This window comes from Camellia sinensis, chromosome 1 (genome assembly GCF_055761805.1).
Source record: "Camellia sinensis isolate YWXY chromosome 1, ASM5576180v1, whole genome shotgun sequence".
NCBI classification, from domain to species: domain Eukaryota; kingdom Viridiplantae; phylum Streptophyta; class Magnoliopsida; order Ericales; family Theaceae; genus Camellia; species Camellia sinensis.
Window position 1 is genome coordinate 170,041,713 of NC_138961.1, and position 23,273 is coordinate 170,064,985.

General features: G+C 41.5%; 3 protein-coding genes across 3 annotated transcripts; all 3 read left to right on the forward strand.

The window, feature by feature from the left end:
- Window positions 1-232: 232 nt before the first annotated feature.
- On the forward strand, window positions 233-3,664 carry LOC114258743 (small ribosomal subunit protein eS6). The gene is made up of 6 exons (XM_028198727.2): window positions 233-421; window positions 564-628; window positions 2,069-2,126; window positions 2,492-2,600; window positions 2,726-2,998; window positions 3,159-3,664. Exons 1-6 carry the CDS (start codon window positions 416-418, stop codon window positions 3,395-3,397), a joined length of 750 nt encoding a protein of 249 aa, XP_028054528.1. The 5' UTR covers window positions 233-415; the 3' UTR covers window positions 3,398-3,664.
- Window positions 3,665-7,343: 3,679 nt separating this feature from the next.
- Window positions 7,344-8,210, forward strand: LOC145820690 (protein FAR1-RELATED SEQUENCE 5-like). The gene has a single exon (XM_082917193.1). It carries the CDS (start codon window positions 7,344-7,346, stop codon window positions 8,208-8,210), a length of 867 nt encoding a protein of 288 aa, XP_082773319.1.
- Window positions 8,211-8,282: 72 nt separating this feature from the next.
- Window positions 8,283-9,514, forward strand: LOC145820691 (protein FAR-RED IMPAIRED RESPONSE 1-like). Its single transcript, XM_082917194.1, has 4 exons — window positions 8,283-8,894; window positions 9,202-9,224; window positions 9,338-9,349; window positions 9,487-9,514. The coding sequence occupies exons 1-4, from the start codon at window positions 8,283-8,285 to the stop codon at window positions 9,512-9,514; spliced, it is 675 nt and encodes a 224-aa protein (XP_082773320.1).
- The last annotated feature ends 13,759 nt before the right edge of the window (window positions 9,515-23,273 follow it).

Consider the following 23,273-nt stretch of genomic DNA (forward strand, 5'->3'; position numbering starts at 1 on the left):
CTTAATTTATCCCTCCTCTTAAGTTGTCCTTTAGGTAACAAAATGTATTTATAATTTACCCAAAATAAAATTGATAAATCAGATTAATTTCAGATGTAATCCAAACCACATCAATTCAAATCAATATCATGAATTTTGTTTTGTATTATTTTGGATGTTTCCCACCCAGTCAACAATTTCATTGCTGAAGCGATTGGGCTTCTTCAATGAAAGCCCATGATATAGCTCCAGTCAGCCTAAAGCCCAGGTCCATTGTAGAGGTTTCTCCGAGCCCAGAACCGTAGTCTATATAAACTGCCCCACAGCCATCCCTCAAAAACCCTAATCAACTGTAAGGTAAACCGGAGCAAGATCAGCTGCAGCAGCAGGACCATTTCTTCTTCATCTCCGCGGCCGACTCTCCGTTTTGTCGAAGATGAAGGTTAGGTTTCGGAGCTAAAACCCTAAATTTGGAATTGTATAATCTGCAAAACCGTAAATCTCTCTCTCTCTCTCTTCGTGTTCTATAACAAGATTTCGTTTTTTGTTTTTGTTTTTGTTTTTGTTTTTGTTCTTGTTTTCAGTTCAACATCGCAAATCCGACCACTGGATGTCAGAAAAAGCTTGAAATCGACGATGACCAGAAACTGTGAGCTCCTTTTATTTATTTATTTATTATCCTTTATTGGTTGATTTGACTTCAAATTTTGTACTAAATATTCTGGAAAGTTGTATTTGTTGAATCGAATTGAAGCAGGATTGTATATTTGACACTGTTTGAGAAAATTTAATCTGTCAGTTGAAAAATATTGCATTGAATGTAATCTTTCTTGATCTTTGAAATGGTTGAATTGGATGGGCATACATAGGGACACGTGAATGTGGGATTTCTGGGTTTTTGACTGATTATTCAATGCTTTGAGAGATGTGAGGTTTGTGAGATTTTGTCGGTTTATTATTGAGTCGGGAAACCTTTGAAAATGCTGTTACATTCTTATCTAAATTTGAATTCACCTCTTATGTTTTGATTGTATTGCACGTTAGGGATAAATAAACATTTTCGTTCTCAAGGATTAGTGGGTTTGAATCACACTTTAAATTTTTAAGTGGTTCTGTCTTAACTGTTGTGATGCTGAAAATTATCTCTGATGGTAGTGCCATTTTCTTTAATCTCATATAATTTTATGATTCAAATATTTGGATGATACACTAGAAAAGAAAAAAGAAAAAACTATGATCTATTATTAGTTCACAATTGGTGGCTTGCTGCAACTGCGTAATACACATGTATGTAATAGCCACTGAAAATGCTATTTGTTGCAAGTATGTTATATTCTGCTCAATATGACACTCATACATCCTGATCTGGCATTAACAATGAACAAGCGTATTGTTGATCAAACCCCCATTAATTAAACTCTAGGAACTCTTTGAGCTACATTATTATTAAAGTATAAGGAAATGGAGGAGTATCCTATTATATGCTATCAATATGTTTTAATGAATCAAGACTACTTATGTTTAAAAGATATTTGATTGAAATGCATATTAACTCATAAACCAACTAGTGGAGACGCTTTTGTGCAGGTAATTTTATGCTCATTTTATGTTTTCGTGCTTGACAAGGTTTTAAAGCAATTTTAGTAATGTCAAGGCCTTAGTTTCTAGCCTACTAGATATTGATGGTATCTTTCTACTAATGGGTGAGAACCATGTTTGTGCATGTGCATGTATATATAATGTGTAAGGGAGTTTTTTGTGTGGTCTTTAGGGATATTGGATTTAATTTGGAAAATTAGGTTTTGTTCAAGTTGTATGTAATGAACTAATTATGCAAAATCTTTAGAAGTTAGTATAGGGCATTTTTTTTATTGATATATGATTTTTCTTACTGTGTACAATAATTTTGTTGATTATAATTGTTCATGATTTTGTTGCTTTATGTTAAAATCCATGTAAAAGGTCCGGGAGTCTATAAAGCACATTTTGTTTTAATTTGTTTTCTTCTATTGTTGAAATTGTATACCCATGCAATAAAATGTAGTTTCCTACCTGATGCCTTGCCTCAAAATTTCTTTTTATGATGCAGCCGAGCCTTTTTTGACAAGAGGATCTCTCAAGAGGTCAGCGGAGATGCTTTGGGTGAGGTATAGTCTAGCTATTTTTTTTCTCCGTTGTTTTCACCGCAGTTTTTATTATTATCTGGATTTGTCTATCTGGTTGTTAGAATTGTATGATTTACGATTAGATTTATAGGACTTGATACTCGTTTCAACCAAAACAATTTAATCTATTTGTTATATCATTATACGTGGTTTTCTATGTATATGAATATATTCAATTTAACTTTACTGATATTTATTTCATTTTAAATATTATGAGTGTATTTTTATAGGTATATACATATATAGAATTATATATTATGTTAAATAAAGTGAGTTGTATGATTAGCCATTCACTATATTTGACAACAATGTCTGTCAGTAGTAAGCATCTTCATTTTTTTTTGCAGGAATTCAAGGGCTATGTATTTAAAATAATGGGAGGTTGTGACAAGCAAGGCTTCCCAATGAAGCAGGGAGTGTTGACTCCAGGTCGTGTTCGGCTTTTGCTTCACCGAGGTTGGTTGAATTTGAAACTCTCTTACCTTCATTGTATATAACTAAAAGTGTTATGCACAGCTGCTCACATTGTCATATTTAGCTGAAGTTTTTTTTTGGGTAGAAATAATGACTCTGTTAAATAGGTACACCTTGCTTCCGGGGATATGGCAGGCGAAATGGAGAACGTAGAAGGAAGTCTGTTCGTGGATGCATAGTCAGCCAGGATCTGTCTGTCTTGAACTTGGTTATTGTCAAGAAGGGTGAGAGTGATCTGCCTGGACTGACTGACATTGAGAAACCAAGAATGAGAGGTCCAAAAAGGGCATCAAAGATTCGGAAGCTCTTTAACCTTTCAAAGGAGGATGATGTCAGGAAGTATGTCAACACATATCGTCGAACTTTCACAACCAAATCTGGTGAGTTTTCTCATCCCTTCTTGGTGAGTTTTGGAGTGTACAAACACAAAGTGAACACCTGCTGAAATTCTATTTAAGAGCAAGAAGGAAAATTTTACTCAGATCAAAGACCCATGTTATTTGTGGTGGTTGAAAAAAAATAATTATTTATGGTTCACAGGGAAGAAGTGCAGCAAAGCTCCTAAAATACAGAGGCTGGTTACTCCCTTGACACTTCAGAGGAAGCGTGCGAGGATTGCTGACAAGAAGAAGAGGATTGCAAAGGCCAAGTCAGAGGCAGCCGAGTATCAGAAGCTTCTTGCTTCCAGGTTGAAGGAGCAGCGTGAACGTCGTAGTGAGAGCTTGGCAAAGAGGAGGTCCAAACTCTCTACAGCCTCTAAGCCATCTGGTACCGCTTAGGCTAACTGAGGTATAATCCTTAGTGTTTTCGGGTAATGTTTAGACGGGTATTACTTTATCTTTGTTACTGAGGAATTTGGCCATTTTTTAGATTTGAGATCATTGGATAATTTTCCGTTCTGCTTAATATGTAGCTTTTTTGGGTTATATCTCTAGACAGTTTGTGACTGAGGGAATTTAGCCATTCTTTAGATATTTGAGATCATTGGATAATTTTGGGTATGGTATTGTTCTACTTATAATATGCATTTGGGATTTGTTTGAGTTTATGTTTGTGTCATTGATGTGGAGCTGTTCCACCATTATTTTCTGGTTTAGTTATAAATTTTAAATATTAATTTGGTTGACTTGTTGGTTGAGCTATTGGGACTAGATTCTGAGATATTGTGAATCTTAATTTGTTCTATTAGCTTTCGTTGTTAGTTGCTGATACTCCAGTCAACTACCTAAACTTTGAATGGGTAGGTGTATGTATTGTTCTAATTGGCGTTGAGGTTTAAGTATTTAACCAGCATTTTTTTAAAAAAAAATTATTTATTGCAAACAATGGTTTCTGAAGTCTTTGCCCGCCCGTGGGAGTTTTTACAATGTTATTCTGTTTGTGTTGTGGAAAGGAAGAGAAAGGGAAAAAAATCCAAGTGAATATGTGGAAAACTAGAAAGAATTTGAAGAGAGATGCTTGTACCAATTAGGAAACTGCCTCTTAGCTCCCCACTTTTGGGCCACTGGCCTTGGCTGATAGTATTTTGTCTTCCAACAATTCCATTTTGGGCCATTGGTTATCCTTAAGGATTTTGTGTGTTAGTTTCTTTCTGGTTTTCTTCCAACACTCTAGGGGATCTTGACTCAAATTTGAAAGCTATTTCCAGTCTAATCTACTATTGAAAAGGGTTTGTATTTTTGTAATTTTTCTGCAAATTCATCCTCCAGGTTTTCCCGTGGACATTTTTGTGTCATGAAGTCTTCACATTAGATGTGGAGATTCAGGATATTTGTACTCCAGCAGCAGTGATGACCCATCGGATGGCTCTTAGATGTGGACATTTTCTCAACTCTTCATTAAATTTCTACTTAAATTTATGATTTAAATATAAAATAAGAGTAGTATCATATATTTTTATAATTATTAATTGTTTTTGATAAATTGAACGTAGTAAATTAGAGGGGAGAGAAGTCTTTCATTTGTTTAAAGTCTTTCATATTGCAAATCTCCAGTCTTCGCCTTTCTACATTTTTTTAATCTTTCCTCACGGGGGGTGGACTAGCTAGTCGGTTGTGGAAGAAACAACTAACAGTAACTCCAATTTTTTGAGGGAAAATGTTTGAGACTTTTAAAAATTATTCATAATTTTACTCACAATGATGTGGTAATTTTTAGTTTGTTACACATTTAATGATAGTGTGTTTAACTCTGTCATATCATTATAGGTAAATTTGTAAGTATAAATATAGTAAATTTGTCAGTGTAAATATGCGAGTCCGTAAAAAAAAAAAGAAGTTAAGTGAATGATAACACCAAAACTCAATTTGTGAATATAAAAAAAAAAAAAGGAAAAAAAAAGAAACTCAATTTGAGGTGTACGGCATGAAACTTTTATAGTTTATTGTCGGTAGTATATCTTGTAATATTTCAAATTGACATTTTAGACATTTTGAAACACCATAAAGATACATTCTAGACAATTCACTATAAATGATCTGGATTCGTTAGTGTCACACTAAAACAAAGGATGTAAAGTAAATAAATACCGTGACACCAACAAATGTCTTCTTGATGTCAAAACCATTTCAAGGTAATCTTTGAATATTAAATTTTTATAGGAATTCGTGAATAAAAAAAAATGAGAAAAAAATTTGGAAAATAAAAAGTACAAGTTAATTTTCTTTTTCTCTTTTTATTGGGTTAGGAAAAGATCAAGATTAAGGATTGTAATTGTTTTTGGAGATGTTTTACAGAAATTTGTTCAGTCTTGATTAGTTTTCAAAGGTAGAAGTTCTTTGACTATAATAATAATAGACTGACTGTAAGCAATTGATAATAGTACTCTTAAATGATTTGGTTCTTCCTCTATCATTGATTTCAGTATGAATATCAAAAATTAAAAACATATTAAATAAACATCATACTTAAATTTAATAAACAAACTTACACAGGTTCACAGGCGTAGAAACAAGTTGGACAAATCATACACAACCCTTAAAATTACTACTGCTCACACTTTTACACTTTTCACACACTTACTTTTCACACTCACATTTCTAATAGCAAGAAAAACTTGCGATATTGGAAGCCTGCCTCATCATGGAGAAAGGGTCTGCTTGTATAGAGTTGGGAAGACGAATTTGAAATAATTTGAAGTCTGAAGAGATAAGGTGTAATTTGCCTTTGTAACTTTTGGGTTGGAACGATAAGGTTTGCTTTTGAGTTGGAACGATAAAGTTTGCTTGAGATGTTGGTAATCTGTTTTTTTATCAATGCCACATGACTTTTGTCCTGTGGAGAATCTGTTTTTATTTTTTGCTATAAATTATTGAGGTTTATTCCTTGACACGTGTCAGAATAGTCATTGCCAATGCCTTGAGTAGAAATATGAGTTGCAGAAGATATTGGTAAAATTGTCGATGATCTTTTAGTTACATATTAAAAAACAACCCTGCTACAGACCCCCAGTGACTTGCGACCCCCAGTGACCCCTAGTGACATGGCAGCTGATGTGTAAACACAGCTGAAAAAAAATAAATAAAATAAAATAAAATAATTTGGAAAAAGCGGGAACCAAACCTGTAGCTCGTCTATCCTCACCTCTCGCCGCCATCCTCGTCTATCCTCACCTCTCGCCGACATCCTCCTCCTCCACCGACGACGGACATAGCTCGCCGGAATTTTTGCAAAAGTGTATTCTGGACAACGGCCATAGCTCGGCAGGAATTTCGACGACGGCTAAAGTTTTGAGCAATATCAGATTACTGTGCCTCCAATACACTTTTGAATGGTAATATCTCCATAGCTCGCTCTCATCTATCCTCAATCTTCGTTGCTCTCATCAATCTGGTTGTCCTCTGTCCATTAATCTGTAGGAAAATTTATAGTTTTGTGCCCCTGTAGGTAGTAAACTGAATGGAGATAATTAATTGTTGCTGTTCACAATTTTCAAAAACTACTTTCAGTTGAAACAAACAGGGGAAAACAAGTAAATTTATGTCAAAACTTTCAAGTAGATGTGACGAATTTTTCCCTGAAAACTTTCAAGTAAATTTATGTTGAGATATGACGAGTTTTTCCTTGAAAATTTTCAAGTAGATGTGCTAGTTTAAGCAAATGGAATGGAACCTAAGGCAATATGTCATATCCAAATCCATTGGGTTTTGGTTTTACTACCTTATTGCCTTTGTAGTATAACTTCATTTGTACGCCCTATTGATGATATATCACCTAGAATGTTCTGTAGGGGTTTGATCTGGATTGGAGTCTGTTACATGATTAAAACATCTTAATTGTGTCAGGCAATTCAGATTTTGTAATGAGCTTTTCGCAGTGCACAAGTAAATTTATCCGAAAAATGTTGAGGACTTACTTATAGACTTTGTAGGTACTAATACTATTTCATGTGATGTTGAATTATTGGATCCTCTTCGCCTGTTAATTGGTGGTGACTCCTCTGAAATTCAAATTGTTAGGTGCTTTAGATCATTCACTGTAATCCAGCTCAGAATTGTGTTCTTCAGCTCCTTCTAGTATATCATTAAGGATCAATGTGCAGGTTTCTGTAATGGTAGTGGGGATGTTTCTCATTTTGGTGCACCATTAGTTTTGAACCCTTATATACAATTATTGCCTCTTTTACAGTTCATTCTCTTCAATCAAGTTTATTTTCTCTGTGCTGCAAGTTAATTGTTCTAATAGCTGTATTTGTTTAATTGTTATTTCAGTACGCAAAGTGGAAGAATGGAGGTTGATTCAAATGTTGGTGAGAATCCTTTAATACATGAGGGCGAAGACGTTGAAGAACCTAAAAAGGGTATGTGTTTTAGCTCAAGGGAAGAGGTGTACACATTTTATGTCAAATATGCTAAACATGTTGGATTTTCTATAGCTCATAGAGCACAACATTTTGGAGATGATGGGCAATTGCTAAACTTTGCAATTAAATGTTCACGAGCGGGGCAGAGAAAAAAGAAATCAGAAGTCAACCCTCTGAAGCCATGTTTGTCCACAAAGATTGGTTGCACAGCAAGGGTACGAGGTAGTGTACAAAAGGATGGGAGATATAAACTAACCACAGTTAACCTTGAGCATAATCATGATTTGATTCCCACTGACTCAAGTCATTTTGCAATGAATAAGAAAATTCTTAATCTTGTGAAGAGAAAATTAGAAATTAATGATCAAGCAGGGATTGGGGTGTCTAGGAACTTTCATTCAATGGTTGTTGAAGCGGGGGGATACAAGTCATTGACATTTGACGAGCAAGATGCAAGAAATTACATTGAGAGAGCTAGAAGGTTGAGGCTTGGGGAAGGTGATGCCGAATCACTTCAAAGTTATTTTATGAGGATGCAAGCACATAGTGAAAGATTCTTTTATGTGATTGATGTTGATGAGGAGTTTCGTATTAGAAACTTGTTTTGGGCTGATGCAAGGAGTCGGGCGACTTATGAAGCATTTGGAGATGTCGTTTCATTTGACACAACTTATTTGACGAACAAATATGACATGCCATTTGCTCCATTTGTCGGAGTTAATCACCATGGACAGTCCATTTTGCTTGGTTGTGGATTGTTGTCTAGTGAAGACACTAACACATTTGTTTAGCTATTCAAGTCATGGTTAAGTTGCATGTCAAATCATCCGCCAAAAGCTATCATAACTGATTAGTGTAGAGCTATGCAAAATGCTATAGAAATTATGTTTCCACAAGCTCGACATCTGTGGTGCTTATGGCATATCATGAAGAAAATTCTGGAGAAATTGAAAGGATATGCTCAGTATGAAGCCATAAAGTTGGCTATGCAAAATGCAGTTTATGACTGTTTGATAAGAGCTGAATTTGAGAGTAAATGGGAAGAGATGCTTGCAACATTCAATCTTTATGATAATGACTGGTTGGGGGTACTATATGATGAGCGGAATCGATGGGTACCTGTCTATGTTAAAGACATTTTTTGGGCTGGCATGTCAACTACACAACGAAGTGAAAGTATGAATGCGTTTTTTGATGGATATGTAAATCTAAAAACTACATTGAAGCAATTCGTTGAACAATATGACAATGCCTTGAGAAATAAGGTAGAGAAAGAGAAGAAAGCAGACTTCAAGTCTCAACACAAATTGTTTGATTGCCTAACTATATATGGTTTTGAGAAGCAATTTCAGCAAGCCTACACCAATGCGAAATTCAAAGAAGTTCAAGGAGAGTTGAAGAGATTAGTGTACTGTCAGGCAGTGATTGTGAAAGATGAAGGATCAATTTGTACATATAATGTCCAAGAAGCGATGGTAGTTTGTAAAAAGATGAAGCATGTGGACTTTGTTGTCTATTTTAATTTAACTGAACGTGAAGTTCAATGCATGTGTCGGTTGTTTGAGTTTAGAGGCATTATGAGTTTTCTCTTTTATGCAATGCCTCTTTTATCTTCTCATTTAATGGGAAAACCTGTTTCATAGATATAGGTTTCATAGATTATGAATAAGTTTATGAAATTATGAAAACCAAGATTATGTTTCATAATCTTGGATCCATCCTGTTATGTTTCATAGATACAGGTTTCATAGATTATGAACAGGTTTATGAAATTATGAACAGGTTTCCAAGATTGGGATAGACAGGTTTATGAAATTATGTCTATCCTGTCATAATCTTGGATAGACAAGTTTCCAAGATTATGTTTCATAGATACAGGTTTCATAGATTATGAACAGGTTTCATAAATTATGAACAGGTTTATGAACAGGTTTTCATAATTTCAAATCAAGGATAGTAGCTTTTTCCAAATTTCGTTGTTACAGCTTTATGACATCTTATTCCAAATTCAAAATTCAAGTATGGTACAGCTTTATGACACTTGCGTAAATCATTGTTTATGAACAGGTTTAACATGCGTAAATCAGCTTTATAAAGTATTCAATATTATTCTAAATTCAGCTTATGAACAGGTAGCCTGCGTAAATCACAGATATACATTATTTATGAATGCTGAATACTGCGTAAATCACAGTAAATCACAGATTGAATACTGAATACTTGAATTTGGTTTAACCTGCGTAAATCATTGTTTATGAACAGGTTTAACCTGGTTTATCAATCACTGTCATAAAGCTTTATAAAGTGATAGAAACAAGTTTATGAACAGGTTTAACATTTCGTTGAGGAATTTTATCGAACAGGTTTATGGCAATGTAAGACTCCAAATGAAAAGGCCACAATTCCCAAATGACAAGGCCAAATTCAATTCCCAAGATCAGATAGCATGACAGAGAAAATCAAAATGCCAAATTCAAATTTAATTTTTCAGTATTCAATCCAAATTCAAAGTATTCAGTATTCAATCCAAATTCAAGTATTCAGTATTCAATCCAAATCCAAAAAGTGATTTACACAGATATACACAGTTAGATAGATATATACAGGCTTCACAGATAGATATATATACAGATATATATATATATATATATATACCCAGATAAATTTACCACTTAATCGGAGATTCGGGAGAAGCGGGAACGAGCTGTGTCGGAGTGAAGGGTCGGAGTGGTCGCCGGCGTCGGAGTGGGGGTCAGGCGTCGGAGTGGGGTCATGTGTCGCAGTGGTTACCGTTGGAGCGAAGACATACGTGTTTTAGGGGGGGAGATTTCAAAATGAAGACAAAGATGTGTTTGGTTCTTAACGTCACGTGACAATCACGTGCGGTGCCACCTCAGCTGGGGGTCTCCAATACTGGGGGTGCGAAGCATTTTTCATTAAAAAATGAGTATGTATAAGTAATTCTCTCTCTTTCCTTTCACAAATCCAAAATCAAATACAACATAAAAATATCTATTTAAGACCCCAATTATGACACTTCTACCAAATAATTTGATTTCATAACTCAACACAACACAACAACCAGTGAAACTATGGTAGCTGTGGATGATATGATCTAAGGTACCCAATTCTGATAGTTTTACCAAATATTTGATTTCAAAACTCAACAACCACTGAAGTGTGGTAGTTGTAGACCATAACATGGTTGGGCTTTCAAACTTGAGAGAATTGTTTGGTTCATATGTTTTATCATGTTTTTTATTTATTTATTTATAATTATTTAAATTTTTTTATTTTGTAAGATTTTTTTATGTATCATTTATGAGAAAAAGTAAGTCGATCAAATATATATATATATATATATAATTGCATTTTATCGCATTTGTCTAACAAAAAAGTAGATGGTTTATTTTTAAAAACACATTTGTGATATATATATATATATGTGGGGATATATTTTCTGAGTACCAACACGTGGCCAAGGTGACGCCGACGTGTCAGCCGAGGTGCCACGTGTTCTGTTCATGACGCTGAGGTGATATCGGCTAGGCCGAGGTTGTCTCCGAAGATATCGAAATCCGAGATAAGCGGATAAGGGACAAGAGTTCTAGAATGAGGAAGGATGTCGGCCTGGATAAGGATAAAGCTCTTAGGGAGTTTATCTTTATCTATTGAAGAGTCCAAGATAAGCACTGAGCTAAAGTCCATTGAAGCAAGGCTTTTATTGAGACTAGGATTGAGTTAACTATAAAAGAGAGGCACCCCCATAGGTCTAAGGTACGCAATTTATATTCTGAACAGTGAGTTAAGCACTTGATTTATCTTTGAGAGATAACTGACTTGGTCGTCGGAGTGCCCCCGGGTAGACAAACCACCGCCGGAATCTCTTCTTTCTGTTGCAGGTCAATCAGGCGCCATCTATTCTGCCAGTGCTCTCCAGCTGAATACTGAGTTGGCAGTGTGGTCGAAAATTGATACACACAATTTGGCGCCGTCTGTGGAAAAGAAAGGAGAATAGATGGCCAACGACGGACAGAATGATAAGGTTAGGGATGAAACCCTTGCTGGGAACGGTAAACACGTTGATCCTAATATGGAGGAAGATGGTTGCAATGAGGAGACTCATAACCAGAATCACAGAAAGAAAGACGTCGGCTAGGATGGCGACGTGCCAAAGAAACCAGATTGAAGTGGGTACTACAACGAGGACGACCTCCAGGTATGGAAGGATAGATGCCTACGGAGGGATGAAGAGGTAAAAGAGATGGTGAACAAATTGGCAGACCTGCAATCGGTCGTCAATTATATGATGCAAAACAACGCCATGCAGCCACCGTTCCCGTTGCAGGACACGTCAATTCTAGCGGCCAATGCCCAGAAAGGAGGGTAGAAAACAATCCCTATAGCCCCCCATCACACCAGGAGTGAAAAACACTCTCATCGGCCTTCAAGGAAGGTCGGGCGAGGAGAGTTGAGGAGGGAAGAGTCTCGAAGGACACATCGCACCAAGGAGGCAGACCCCAAAGAACATCGGCACGTTCAAAGGCAAGCGTTGTGCTTCGACACAACTAATGGAGAAAGGTTGAAGAGGGCTCACAATGAAGCCGAAAGTAATGCACCAAAAAGGTTGAAATCAGGAGATAGCCGAGCTCCTGGACGGACAAAGGAGGACTTGAGAGATTACCTCAAGAGGAAGCATCAAGATGCCGAGGTAACGTCCCCTGTTAAGCCGAAAACACCATTCTCGGCGGAGTTGGACAAATTTGAGGCCCCAAAAAGATTCAGTATGCCGAGGTTCCAGATATACGACGGAAAGTCGGACCCCAACTTTCACGTCGGATTATACTTGAACTCGATGGCACTATACACCGGGAACGAGCCGTTGCTCTGCAAGGTGTTCCCCTCATCCTTCAGGGAGATTGCATCAGATTGGTTTCACAAATTGCCAAAGGGAAGTGTGAAGACCTAGGAAGGCCTGGCCGAGATGTTTGTAGCCAGGTTCATGACAAACAAACTACAGCTGTGGGAGCCGGATTTTATTAGACCCATAGGGACGGATGAGTGTGCCCGGTCTGAAACGTAACCTCTATTCGGCATATACCCCATCCAATCAAGGAGCCGAGTAAAATAACCAGTATCCCAGCCAGTAGAATAGACGCCCAGTAGAGGTACATGTGACGGAACAAGGATAAGCCCAGTCTAAAGGCCCAAAGAAAATACTATAAATACGGGATCACCCACCAAAGAAAGGTATGTGAGAATTATTACACTTTACTTAAAATATAAGCAATTTAGAGATTAAAGACTGACTTGCCCGTCGGAGTGCTAATTCCAGCACCCCCGACCGGAGTGTTTATCCCTTTTCAGGTGACTAGAAGCGGATCACTAGCGTCTCCCAAGATCAGAAGAGTATTTTCGAAACCACTTCTCCACAATTGGCGCCGTCTGTGGGAATACTCAAATATATCCATGGCAGGCGTAACAGAAGATCCTCCAATAGTCACTGATGAAACCACGCAAAGAGACGACCTCACTTCAACAAACATGCTTGGACCGGAGACTATCGCCACAAGACGTGCCTTGAACTTCGCCTCACCCTCAACTTTGGAGCATGAGACAATGCAGGCGATCATGGAACAAGCAAAGCAAAATGAACAGAGGTTGGAGAACATGATCGCTGAGAACGAACGTATTCGTGAAGATTTAGCCTTGGAAGTGGCGAAGTCCAAACAAGCTATACGCCTAAATCCGGAACGATCTCCGAAGGCAGGTGGTCGACGACCTCGACCCCAACAAGACGACACTAATAGCGACTCCGACTCGTTATCCCCGGAGCCCAGGAAGAAGGGGCGACCTGAAACCACCAGTTCTTCTTAAAAAAGTCCTCGTATAAGGCACAAGCGAAGAAGGAATAGCTCGGACGAATATCAACATGATCCCTTCATACAACGGATTGCAAAGGCAGTGCTACCCAAGAAATTCAAAGCATCGTCATTCACCTTGTATGACGGCTAATTAGACCCCACCGACCACATCTGCCACTACAAGCAAGCCATGACATTGCATGCAGACGACGAGGCCCTCATGTGCTGAATATTTCCCAACAGTTTGGGACCATTGGCTGTCAGGTGGTATTATAAACTGGAGCCGGCTTCGATCAAAACCTTCCACCAATTATAGAAATCCTTCAGGGCCAGATTCATCACCAATGAGGTCCAGCCGAAACAAGCCGACTCTCTCTGGGCAATGAAAATCCTGCCATGAGAAACACTAAGAGCATATTCAGCGTGATATTGGAAATGCTTTAATCTTGTTGATGACGCTTGCAACGACTCCATGGCCATCACCGCCTTCAAAATGGGATTACATCTAAATAGTGCCCTCCTCAGTTCCTTGACTAGAAGACCCCCCAAAACAGTCTGGGGGTTGATGAAAAAAGTAGAAGAATACTGCAAAGTGGAAGATGACGCCTTGCGGGTTAAAGCTAGACACACGGCCAACAAAATGGCTCCTCCTGAAATTGCTCAGCCAATAAGTTCCATACCACCTCAGAGCCCTGAACCACGACAGCGAGCTAAACGAGAAAAGAGACGAGATTCTCGCCGATCAAGCGATCAATGCTCACACCGAGCAAATAAGCAACTGCAAGTTGATAGTAGGCGCACAAAGCACGCTGACAAGAAATATACGGAGCTGTCCGAGCCAATCAGCTCGGTTATATCCAAAATCCAATATCTTCCATTCTTCAAATGGCCGTCCAAAATGGTGGGACCTCCTGACACGAGAAGGCGGGACATGCGGTGTGAATATCACAAAGATCACGATCATGATACGGACAGTTGCTATGCTTTGAAAGACCACCTTGAGGAATTGGTGCAAGATGGTCGGCTCCAGCAACATGTTCAAAAGAGCGCAATCAAAACAGTTGCCCTTCAGCAGGATTCACCTTCGCTCGGCGTCATTCATATGATATACAGCCTTCCAACGCCTCTTACCGCACACGCCATTCAGTCAGCCCCCCAGAAGCAATGCACACCAACGAAACGGCCCCACGAAGCTCCAAGTATTATCTTCGATGATTCCAATCTTATCGGCATAACACTCCCCCACATTGATCCATCGGTCATTGAACTACACGTAAACCGATTTATCGTTGAACGCGTCTTCATAGACCAAGGGAGCACTTCGGAGGTTATGTATTACGAGACCTTCATCAAACTCAGCTTCAACGAATCAGACCTGTCTCTGGCTCCTTATCCATTATTCGGCTTCATCGCAAATCCAGAGTACCCGTTGGGGAAAATCACATTACCCGTTCAAGCGGGCTCCCAAACAGTGGATGTGGAATTCTTGGTCGCCAAGCTCCCTTCGCCGTGTAATCATCATGGGGCGAACTTGGTTGCATACTATTCAGGCCGTGCCAAACACCTATCATTAGCTGCTACGCTTCCCGACCGAACACGGCATTGAGCAAATCCATGGTTTCCAGCAATCCGCACAAGCAATCCGTGGTTTCCAGTAACTCCACTGAAGTGCCGAATCGAAACAGTCTCGACAATGTCAGACGGCTCCCTAGCGAAAAGCCACGGAAGTCCTAGGCGATACCAGCAATAGCTTGCAAATTCGTATAATCAGCGCATTCAGCTGCGCCGCTACACACCAGGAGAGTTGATCCTGAAGGTACTTCCGGATGACAAGAAACCGATTGATGAAAAATTGGGTCCTAACTGAGACGGACATCATTGGATAGATTCCATATCGGCTCAGAAATATGTCAGGACGCAGTCTGCCACGGCCCTGGAACTCGACGCACTTGCAAAAATTCTGTCGTTAAACCTGACTTGTGGGGAATGATCCCAGTTCTAAATGATTCGCCATGTACACGTTCCACTTTTGTAATGCAAGGATTCTTGTTGAAAAAGTTGTAATCCCACCCACTGCGAAATCTAGTTAAAAAGTGCTCCGATGAAAAAAGTCTCTAGATTCGGAGCCCCCTCGGTGCATGACTCCTTTGGGCCGAAGAAGCCTCTGGATTCTGAGCGCCCTTCGTGGATATCACGATTGGCCAAAAAGTCTTCAGATTTGGAGCCCCGTCGGCACATGATGCCTTTGGGTTGAAAAAGCCTCTGGATTCGGAGCGCCCTTCGTGGATATCACGATTGGCCAAAAAGCCTTCGGATTCGGAGCCCCCTCGGCGCATGATGCCTTTGGGCCGAAAAAGCCTCCGGATTCGGAGCGCCCTTCGTGGATATCACAATTGGCCAAAAAGTCTCCGGATTCGGAGCCCCGTCGGCGCATGACGCCTTTGGGTCGAAAAAACCTCTGGATTCGGAGTGCCCTTCATGGATATCACAATTGGCCAAAAAGTCTTCGGATTCGGAGCCCTTTCGGCGCATGACGCCTTTGGGCCGAAAAAGCCTTCAGATTCGAAGCGCCCTTCGTGGATATCACGATTGGCCAAAAAGTCTCCGGATTCAGAGCCCCCTCGGCGCATGACGCCATTGGGCCGAAAAAACCTCCGGATTCAGAGTGCCTTTTGTGGATATCCCGATTGGCCAAAAAGCCTTCGAATTTAGAGCCCCTTCGGCGCATAATGCCTTTGGGCTGAAAAGGCCTCCAGATTTGGAGCGCCCTTCGTGGATATCCCGATTGGCCAAAAAGCCTTCGGATTCGAAGCCCCCATCGGCACATGACGTCTTTGGCCGATAAAGCCTCCAAATTCATCGGACCAAATGGTGTCCCACCGGGCGACGCTCAAAGGTCGAGTAATATTCTGAATTCGGAGCGCCCTCCAGAATGAAAAAACATCAAAGCAGGGATATGTAAGTTGAGCCGGCACAACCGCATGAACAAAACAAAACGTGCCAACATTCGAAATTAGATGCTTAATTAAGCACATAAAAATTCAGAATGAGATGTAAACTTTTAAAATAAAACATTTTATTAACAGTAATTACAAAAACGCAATCTGCGTTCGAGCATTACAATATCTATTTTCATACAGCGTTGCCTTCGTCCTCACCCTTCTCTTCGAAGGCAAAAAAGGGGAAGTGGTTGTGTTGGTACAACGGTAATGTTGAATCAACGCCCGCTGCTCGAAGAGCATCCGCAGCTTGAAATGCTTTGACCTGACCGCGCTCGAATCCACAATGTTCAAACCGGCGAGACAACCACCCTCGAGGTGGAGAGCTTTGACACCATAGACAACGTCAAGGCCAAGATCTAGGACAAGAAAGGAATTCCCCACGAAAATAGTAAAACTCAACGGTCGCGGCGCTACGTCGGCCTCATTTCTAGGTCACAGTTGCGGAGAACTTTCCCGTTGCTGTTTCTCCCTTCGGGGTGATCTGCTTCAACGACTTGGAGGCTGACGTTTTTCCCATTCTTTGAACGCCCTACCTCTCGCACGGGTGGGCTCTCTATTGCGATTCATTGCAGTATCAAGCTCAGCCAAAGTTCGAGCTACTCCTCTGCTGTTGAAGAAAACTCCATTTGAAATTCACAATTATCTAACCCCACGCAAAAAAATTGTTTTAAATCGAGTCTGAACATAGTAAGTGAAGATTATTGGCGTGCAGAGTCTGAAGCGATTTATTTCTAATCCTTGCAGTGACCCTAAAGCGATTTCACTAACACTGAACTCCAAAAGACGGACGCTGGTCGATTTGGCCGCAGCCACCCCATGTACTAATTTTTAGCTTTTTGGAGTTAAAATGGCCTAATTATATAAACGGCAATTATAGATGGGCTGACAGTCTCCGGATTCGGAGCCCTTGCTGCATGACACCTTTGGGCCGATTAAGCCTCCGAATTCGAAGCCTCATCGGTGCATTGACTGTGCCTGATGTATACCAAATATATATTTAATGAAGAATGCTCATGACGAGCCGGCATATAACCGTTCGGAATTAAACACCTAGTTGACTCGGGCCGGTCAATGTTTATACAATGAAACACACGCAAACACGTGTGTGCCGAATGCAAATTACAATGAAACATTTAAAATAGGACGTTTTATTCAATTAGGCAATAATTACATAGTATTTTTATACGGTGTCGCCCTCATCGCTCTTCTCGACTTCAAAAGCGGAAAACGGAAAATGTTTACGTCGGTAGAGTGGCAATGTCGAATCAATGCCCGACGCTCGGAAAGTTTTCGCGGCTTGAGATGCCTTGATCCAACCGTGCTTAAAGCCATGATTTTCACATCGGCAAAATTCTTCGGTGAGTTTCTCTTTGGTCTTCTGAATTTCGATCAGTCGGCCGTCATGAAAGCCTTTTTCATAAGCCGCGGCTCTCGCAGTCCCAATCGCGAACATGCTGGCCGTATTATGATCGGCGATCACATCACCAATCAACCTTTGAGTAACCTTCTCTTCGACAACCGGGTTGGGGTGGCTGGTTGATTGGGGCTCGGCATACTTGGTTTTCCTTAGCTCACACTTGGCCTTTTTGGCGCGAGCTTCTAACTTCCGTATGCGTTCATCTCTCTGTTCTATGTCGCGGCGAGCGGCGCAGAGATGCATGCTGATCTCATAAGCCGTGTACAGTCCCCTCACCGCCCCGTGAACGCCTTCACGAAACACTTCGAAGTCCGGCCGACCTACCATCGACTGCTGGATGCGGGTGGAAAAATCTGTTGAGCAAACTCGACTGCCACATTTGGATCTCGAATGATCGAATCCACTTCTGTCATTGGTCTATTACCCATGAAGACCGCGAAACTCAATGGGCGAGGAGTCGTGTCGGATTCCCTTCCAGGACGGGGTTGATGAGACTTACGCTGTGGCTGTTTGTCCCTCTTGGGCGACCTACTTCGACGATGAGGAGATTGGTGTCTCTTCCTATCCCTCGAAGTCCTACTGCCCGTGCGTGAAGGTTCACCGCTTCGACTCATGGCACCTCCCAGCTCAACTAGCGTCTTCGCTTCACCTCTGCTATTGAAGAAAAGCTTTTTTGATCTTCTTCAAAGAGCTGGACTGAGTTGCTGACTGAGCACATAAATAGGACGCTCGTTCACGAAGTACACGCCTATTTATTCCCCATGAGAGCAGCACCTCTGAGGCAATCTCATTAATATTGATGCGTCAACAACCCGGTGTCGACTGAGTCATATGCCCTAATCGCCCCATCAACCACTGATATTCGACGTTCTACGTTCATGAACCAGCTGCGGCAAAGGCAGTTCATCAATCTAACAGCTTGAGTGCCCTAGCCGTTCCACGAATCGATTCTACAGTACAAGATTCATAAGTAACGTGTTATTCGGCGTTCTAAGTTCATGAACCAGCTGGGGCAAGGGCAGATTCATCAATCTAGACGTCTTGAATGCCCTAGTCATTCCACGAATCGATTCTACAGTACAAGATTCATAAGTAACGTGTTATTCGGCGTTCTACGTTCATGAACCAGCTGGGGCAAGGGCAGTTCATCAATCTAGACGGCTTGAGTGCCCCAGTCGTTCCACGAATCGATTCTACAGTACAAGTTTCATAAGTAACGTGTTATTCGGCGTTCTAAGTTCATGAACAAGCTAGGGCAAGGGCAGTCAATCAATCGAGACGGCTTGAGTGCCCTAGCCATTCCACGAATTGATTCTACAGTATAAGATTCATAAGTAACGTGTTATTCGGTGTTCTACGTTCATGAACCAGCTGGGGCAAAGGCAGTCCATCAATCTAGACAGCTTGAGTGCCCCAGCCGTTCCACGAGTCGATTTATCTGTAAAGCAGTCATAAATTCATTTTGTTATGATTAAATCAGATCCATTATTTTAATCGGCTGTTAAGTTTGCTGTCTCACGTAATCTTGACATTTTGTTCTAACTACTGATTCTCCTAACTATATACTCATAGAGCAAACAATACGAGAAATAATTTGAGCGCATATAAAATTTTCATTCATAAATCGGGCGCTAGCAACGGACATTTTACATATGAAAATCCAAAAAAGATGAAAGTCAACTAACAAAAAACATACATTGAAATTGAGAATAGCCTAACAAAACTAGAATGTCACCCAAATCAAGTCTCAGGATCAGACTCAAGCGGTTCAACGTCCACCTGCTCGTATGGAATTGGCATGGCCAATGTAACTCTAGCGGCAGCAAGGGCTTTGAGCCAGCTCTGTCTGAATCCTCGATTCTCAAATTTGGGGACTTCTTCTACGTAGTAATTAAAAGCAGCGCTCTTCCCAACCTCGAATGCCGCAGAAACCTCAGATTTGGCTTTTTCCTTGGCTTGCTTCAACCCTTCCAAATCGGCCTCCAGTTTCACAAGCGCCTCCTTGGCCAACTTGAGCGATTCCTCGCTCGCGTTTGCCCTCTCCTCAGCGTTAGACCTGAGTTGATCAGCAGTCCTAGCCCTTTCCTTTTCAGCCTCCGCCCGTGCACTTTCCATTACAGCTCTCATTGCCTCAAACTCCGCCCTGCTCCTTTGGCCATCGACTTCCGATTGTAAACGGCCAATCCTTTCAACAGCATCACGCTGGTGTTGGCCTAATTTGGCGATCCTTCTAACTGTCTGCAAAACAAAGGATCGTCACATTCCAAGAAGCATCGAATGCAAACCAAAAGATCATCACATTCCAAGGATAAACACGTACCAGAAGGGCCGATTGAGTAGCTAATGCTACCGTTGCCAAGTCCAGCTCGGCACGAAAGATTGCCTTGTCAGCCGACAAGGAGACCGCGGCGACCAAGCTTAATGCCACACCTGGATCTTTCAAAGCCGACGCTTCAGAAGAGATCGGCATGTTTTTTATCTTTGGTTCAATGATGAAAGGGGCAACCACAGCCGACTCCTCTAAGCGTGGCCGCTTATCAACAGGGACCTCTTTGGAGATGTCCTTGTCCTCAGCACTTCTTTTTTCGCCTCGATCCTCCGAAATCGGCCGCTCTTCTGTAATCGGGCGCTCGACATCTTTTTCCGTCTCGGCGACAACAACCTGAGCCGATTCCTCTACAATAGTATGTTGCAAAATAGTAAGTTGAACAGCCTCAGTCGGGACCAGTCCGGAACGGATGGCCTCGGCCTTTTTTCGGGCTGCCATGCGTTCGACGTTCCCCTTCCGTGCCATCTGCGTAAGATTTTCCCCAGCCATATCTTCAGAGTAATCGCCGGGAAGGTCTCCCAAGTTCGAAAAAATATCTTCGAAGGCGTCCCTTCGGCCTGAAGTAGACGGAGGGTTAGAAGAATTCAATCCAGCTTCCTCAAAGGCTGAATTGATCGCTTCGTCAACTTCCGTGGCCAACCGGTCCGAATCTTCGGCGATTGGTTCGGCCACTTGTTCTTCCGCGTGTTCAGAATCAGATGACTCTAAATCGATCTGCCTCAAGTTTTTGAAGCTGGGGACGATGACGGCAGCAGGTTGATTGTCGCCTCGCGCGATCGGAATGTTGTTTGTCGCTGAGAACGTTGTGTAAGTCGGCTCGTACTGCAGGAGAATGTGGGTTGCCCTTCCTTGTTTTTGAAGGTTTGGACAGCCGACGAACTGTAGTGCGGTTTTGATTTCTGTGAGCACGACATCGTCGTCTGAAACCAGCACTCTCTTCAAATCGCTGCCTGCACAAACAAAACGATAAGATGAACATAGTGCCGAATACATATACATGCGAATATGAAAAACAAAGTGATCTAATCGGCCATCTGGTTCGCATTTTTTCCTCGGCACCGTGTCTAGGCGATCTTCACCTTCGCCGAACTCCTAGTTGCCGCGGACAACGACCATCACGTCGTCAACACGCTTTCCAGAGCTGGCGAGCATAGTCACTAAGTGATGATCAGTATCCTTAGCTCTAAGAAAGTAGCACCCTAGCCGGCCAGTAGATTTGGCTAAGGCGTAACAGTGCTGAATGGCAGGAATACCTAAATTGGTCCTAAGACGACGATTTAGTTCTACGATCCCCATCATGATGCGAAAAAAATTGACGTTGGGCTGGGAAGGGATTAGACCCCAGTATCTAAGAACGACCCTCAAAAGTAGGTGAAGAGGAAAGCGGACTCCGCCCTCAACAATTGATAAGAGAAAAAAGACGATTGTGCTCTCATCTTTCCTCTGCATATCAGTGATGCTGTCTACTAAAAGTGACAGATAGACGTCATCAGGGATGGAGAAATGACGTCGAAAGCCGGAGATTTGATCCGCCGAAATGAGCTCTTTCAGATGGTTTGCCATTCTTTTTAAGCCAAACCCAAGGATTACGGAAAGTTAAAAGCAAACAAAGAAGCGAGATCAAAAATGAAGGAGAAGAAGACTTACAAGAGATAAAGGGAGAAGCGAGAAACAAGAAGTTGTAGAAGCCGCGAAGAGATAAAGTTGCACTAGAGGGTGAGCAAGATATCTTTTGAACATTCAGGACATACACTCGAAGAGACAATTTCAAATCATATTAAATGGAAACAGTGTATGAAGGGGCGGGAAAGCGTTACGATGACTAAGAAGCGTGCGTGCATTCTGACACGCATTGGTAAGAGGGTTAACTGTTGAATTTTTGACTTCCCAGGCTAAAAGCCAAACACGCCGACTAACTGATGCTAGTAGGGTGTTTGGGGGGCAATTGTGGGAGCCGAATTTTATTAGACCAATAGGGACGGATGAGTGTATCCGGTCTGAAACGTAACCTCTATTCGGCATATACCCCAGCCAATCAAGGAGCCGAGTAAAATAACCAGTATCCTAGCCAGTAAAACAGACGCCGAGTAGAGGTACATGTGACGGAACAAGGATGGGCCCAGCCTAAAGGCCCAAAGAAAATACTATAAATACGGGATCACCCACCAGAGAAAGGTATGTGAGAATTATTACACTTTACTTAAAATATAAGCAATTCAGAGATTGAAGACTGACTTGCCCGTCGGAGTGCTAATTCTGGCAACCTCGATCGGAGTGTTTATCCTTTTTCAGGTGACTAGAAGAGGATCACTAGCGTCTCTCAGGATCAAAAGAGTATTTCCGAAACCACTTCTCCACAACAGCCATTAAGGGTAGATGCTTTGATGGCTCTGAGAATCAACAAGGATGAATGCCTTAGGACCTACGCAAAAAGGTACTATGAGCTGTTCAACCGAATACCCGAATGCAACCAAGAGGTAGCGGTCGTATCTTTCAAGAACGGCCTAAAAGATGACTGTTCACTACGAAAGTCTTTAGCAAAGACATTGCCAAAAAGCATGGAAGAGCTCATGGCCAGAATTGAGAAGTATGCTAGAGCCGAGGAAGACACATCAGGAACTAAGGAGACAAAGCAAGAGAAAGGAAACGGCTCGCCGAAGCGAGGTCGAGGTAACAACGGATCCAACAAGCAAGAGATAGGACTAAGGGCTGCACAGGCAGTCACAACTGTGTTCCGAATCCCAATTCACAAAGTCTTGGATAAGATCCGATCCCAGCCCTATTTCAGAGCGCCAGCTAGGGTGCCAGGAGAATTAATGGGAAGAAGCCTTGGTAAGCATTGGGCTTACCACAATGAGGATGGGCACCTGACTCAGGGTTGCAGAGCCCCGAAGACACACCTAGAAGTCCTGGTGAGGCAAGGCCACTTGAGGGACCTTGTAGATGAGGCCAGGACAAGGGAAGAGTAGACAAGATTGCCTTAAACACCAGCAGCTCCACCCCCCCAGCATAACAACCGCAGGCAGGAAGACCTCGGGTAATTAATGTAATTCACTCGAAGGTTAATGAAAATGAAATACGGGGTGAGACCCAGAAAGTAAAGCACTTGCAGCACATGTACCAGGTCGGGGAGAAACGACATCGGGCCGAGGAGTGCCAGGGACCAGTAGTGTCCTTTACTGAAGCCGACCTTGAGATGGTACAACATCCACACTATAATGCCTTGGTAGTATCCCTCCAGG

Coding starts and splice junctions, on each gene's coding strand:
- LOC145820691 (XM_082917194.1), top strand. CDS start 8,283: ATGCAAAATGCTATAGAAATTATGTTTCCACAAGCTCGACATCTGTGG. Junction 8,895..9,201: donor ATAATGTCCAAGAAGCGATG/GTAGTTTGTAAA, acceptor AATTATGAACAG/GTTTCCAAGATTGGGATAGA.
- LOC114258743 (XM_028198727.2), top strand. Junction 2,601..2,725: donor TCGGCTTTTGCTTCACCGAG/GTTGGTTGAATT, acceptor TCTGTTAAATAG/GTACACCTTGCTTCCGGGGA. Junction 2,999..3,158: donor AACTTTCACAACCAAATCTG/GTGAGTTTTCTC, acceptor TATGGTTCACAG/GGAAGAAGTGCAGCAAAGCT.
- LOC145820690 (XM_082917193.1), top strand. CDS start 7,344: ATGGAGGTTGATTCAAATGTTGGTGAGAATCCTTTAATACATGAGGGC.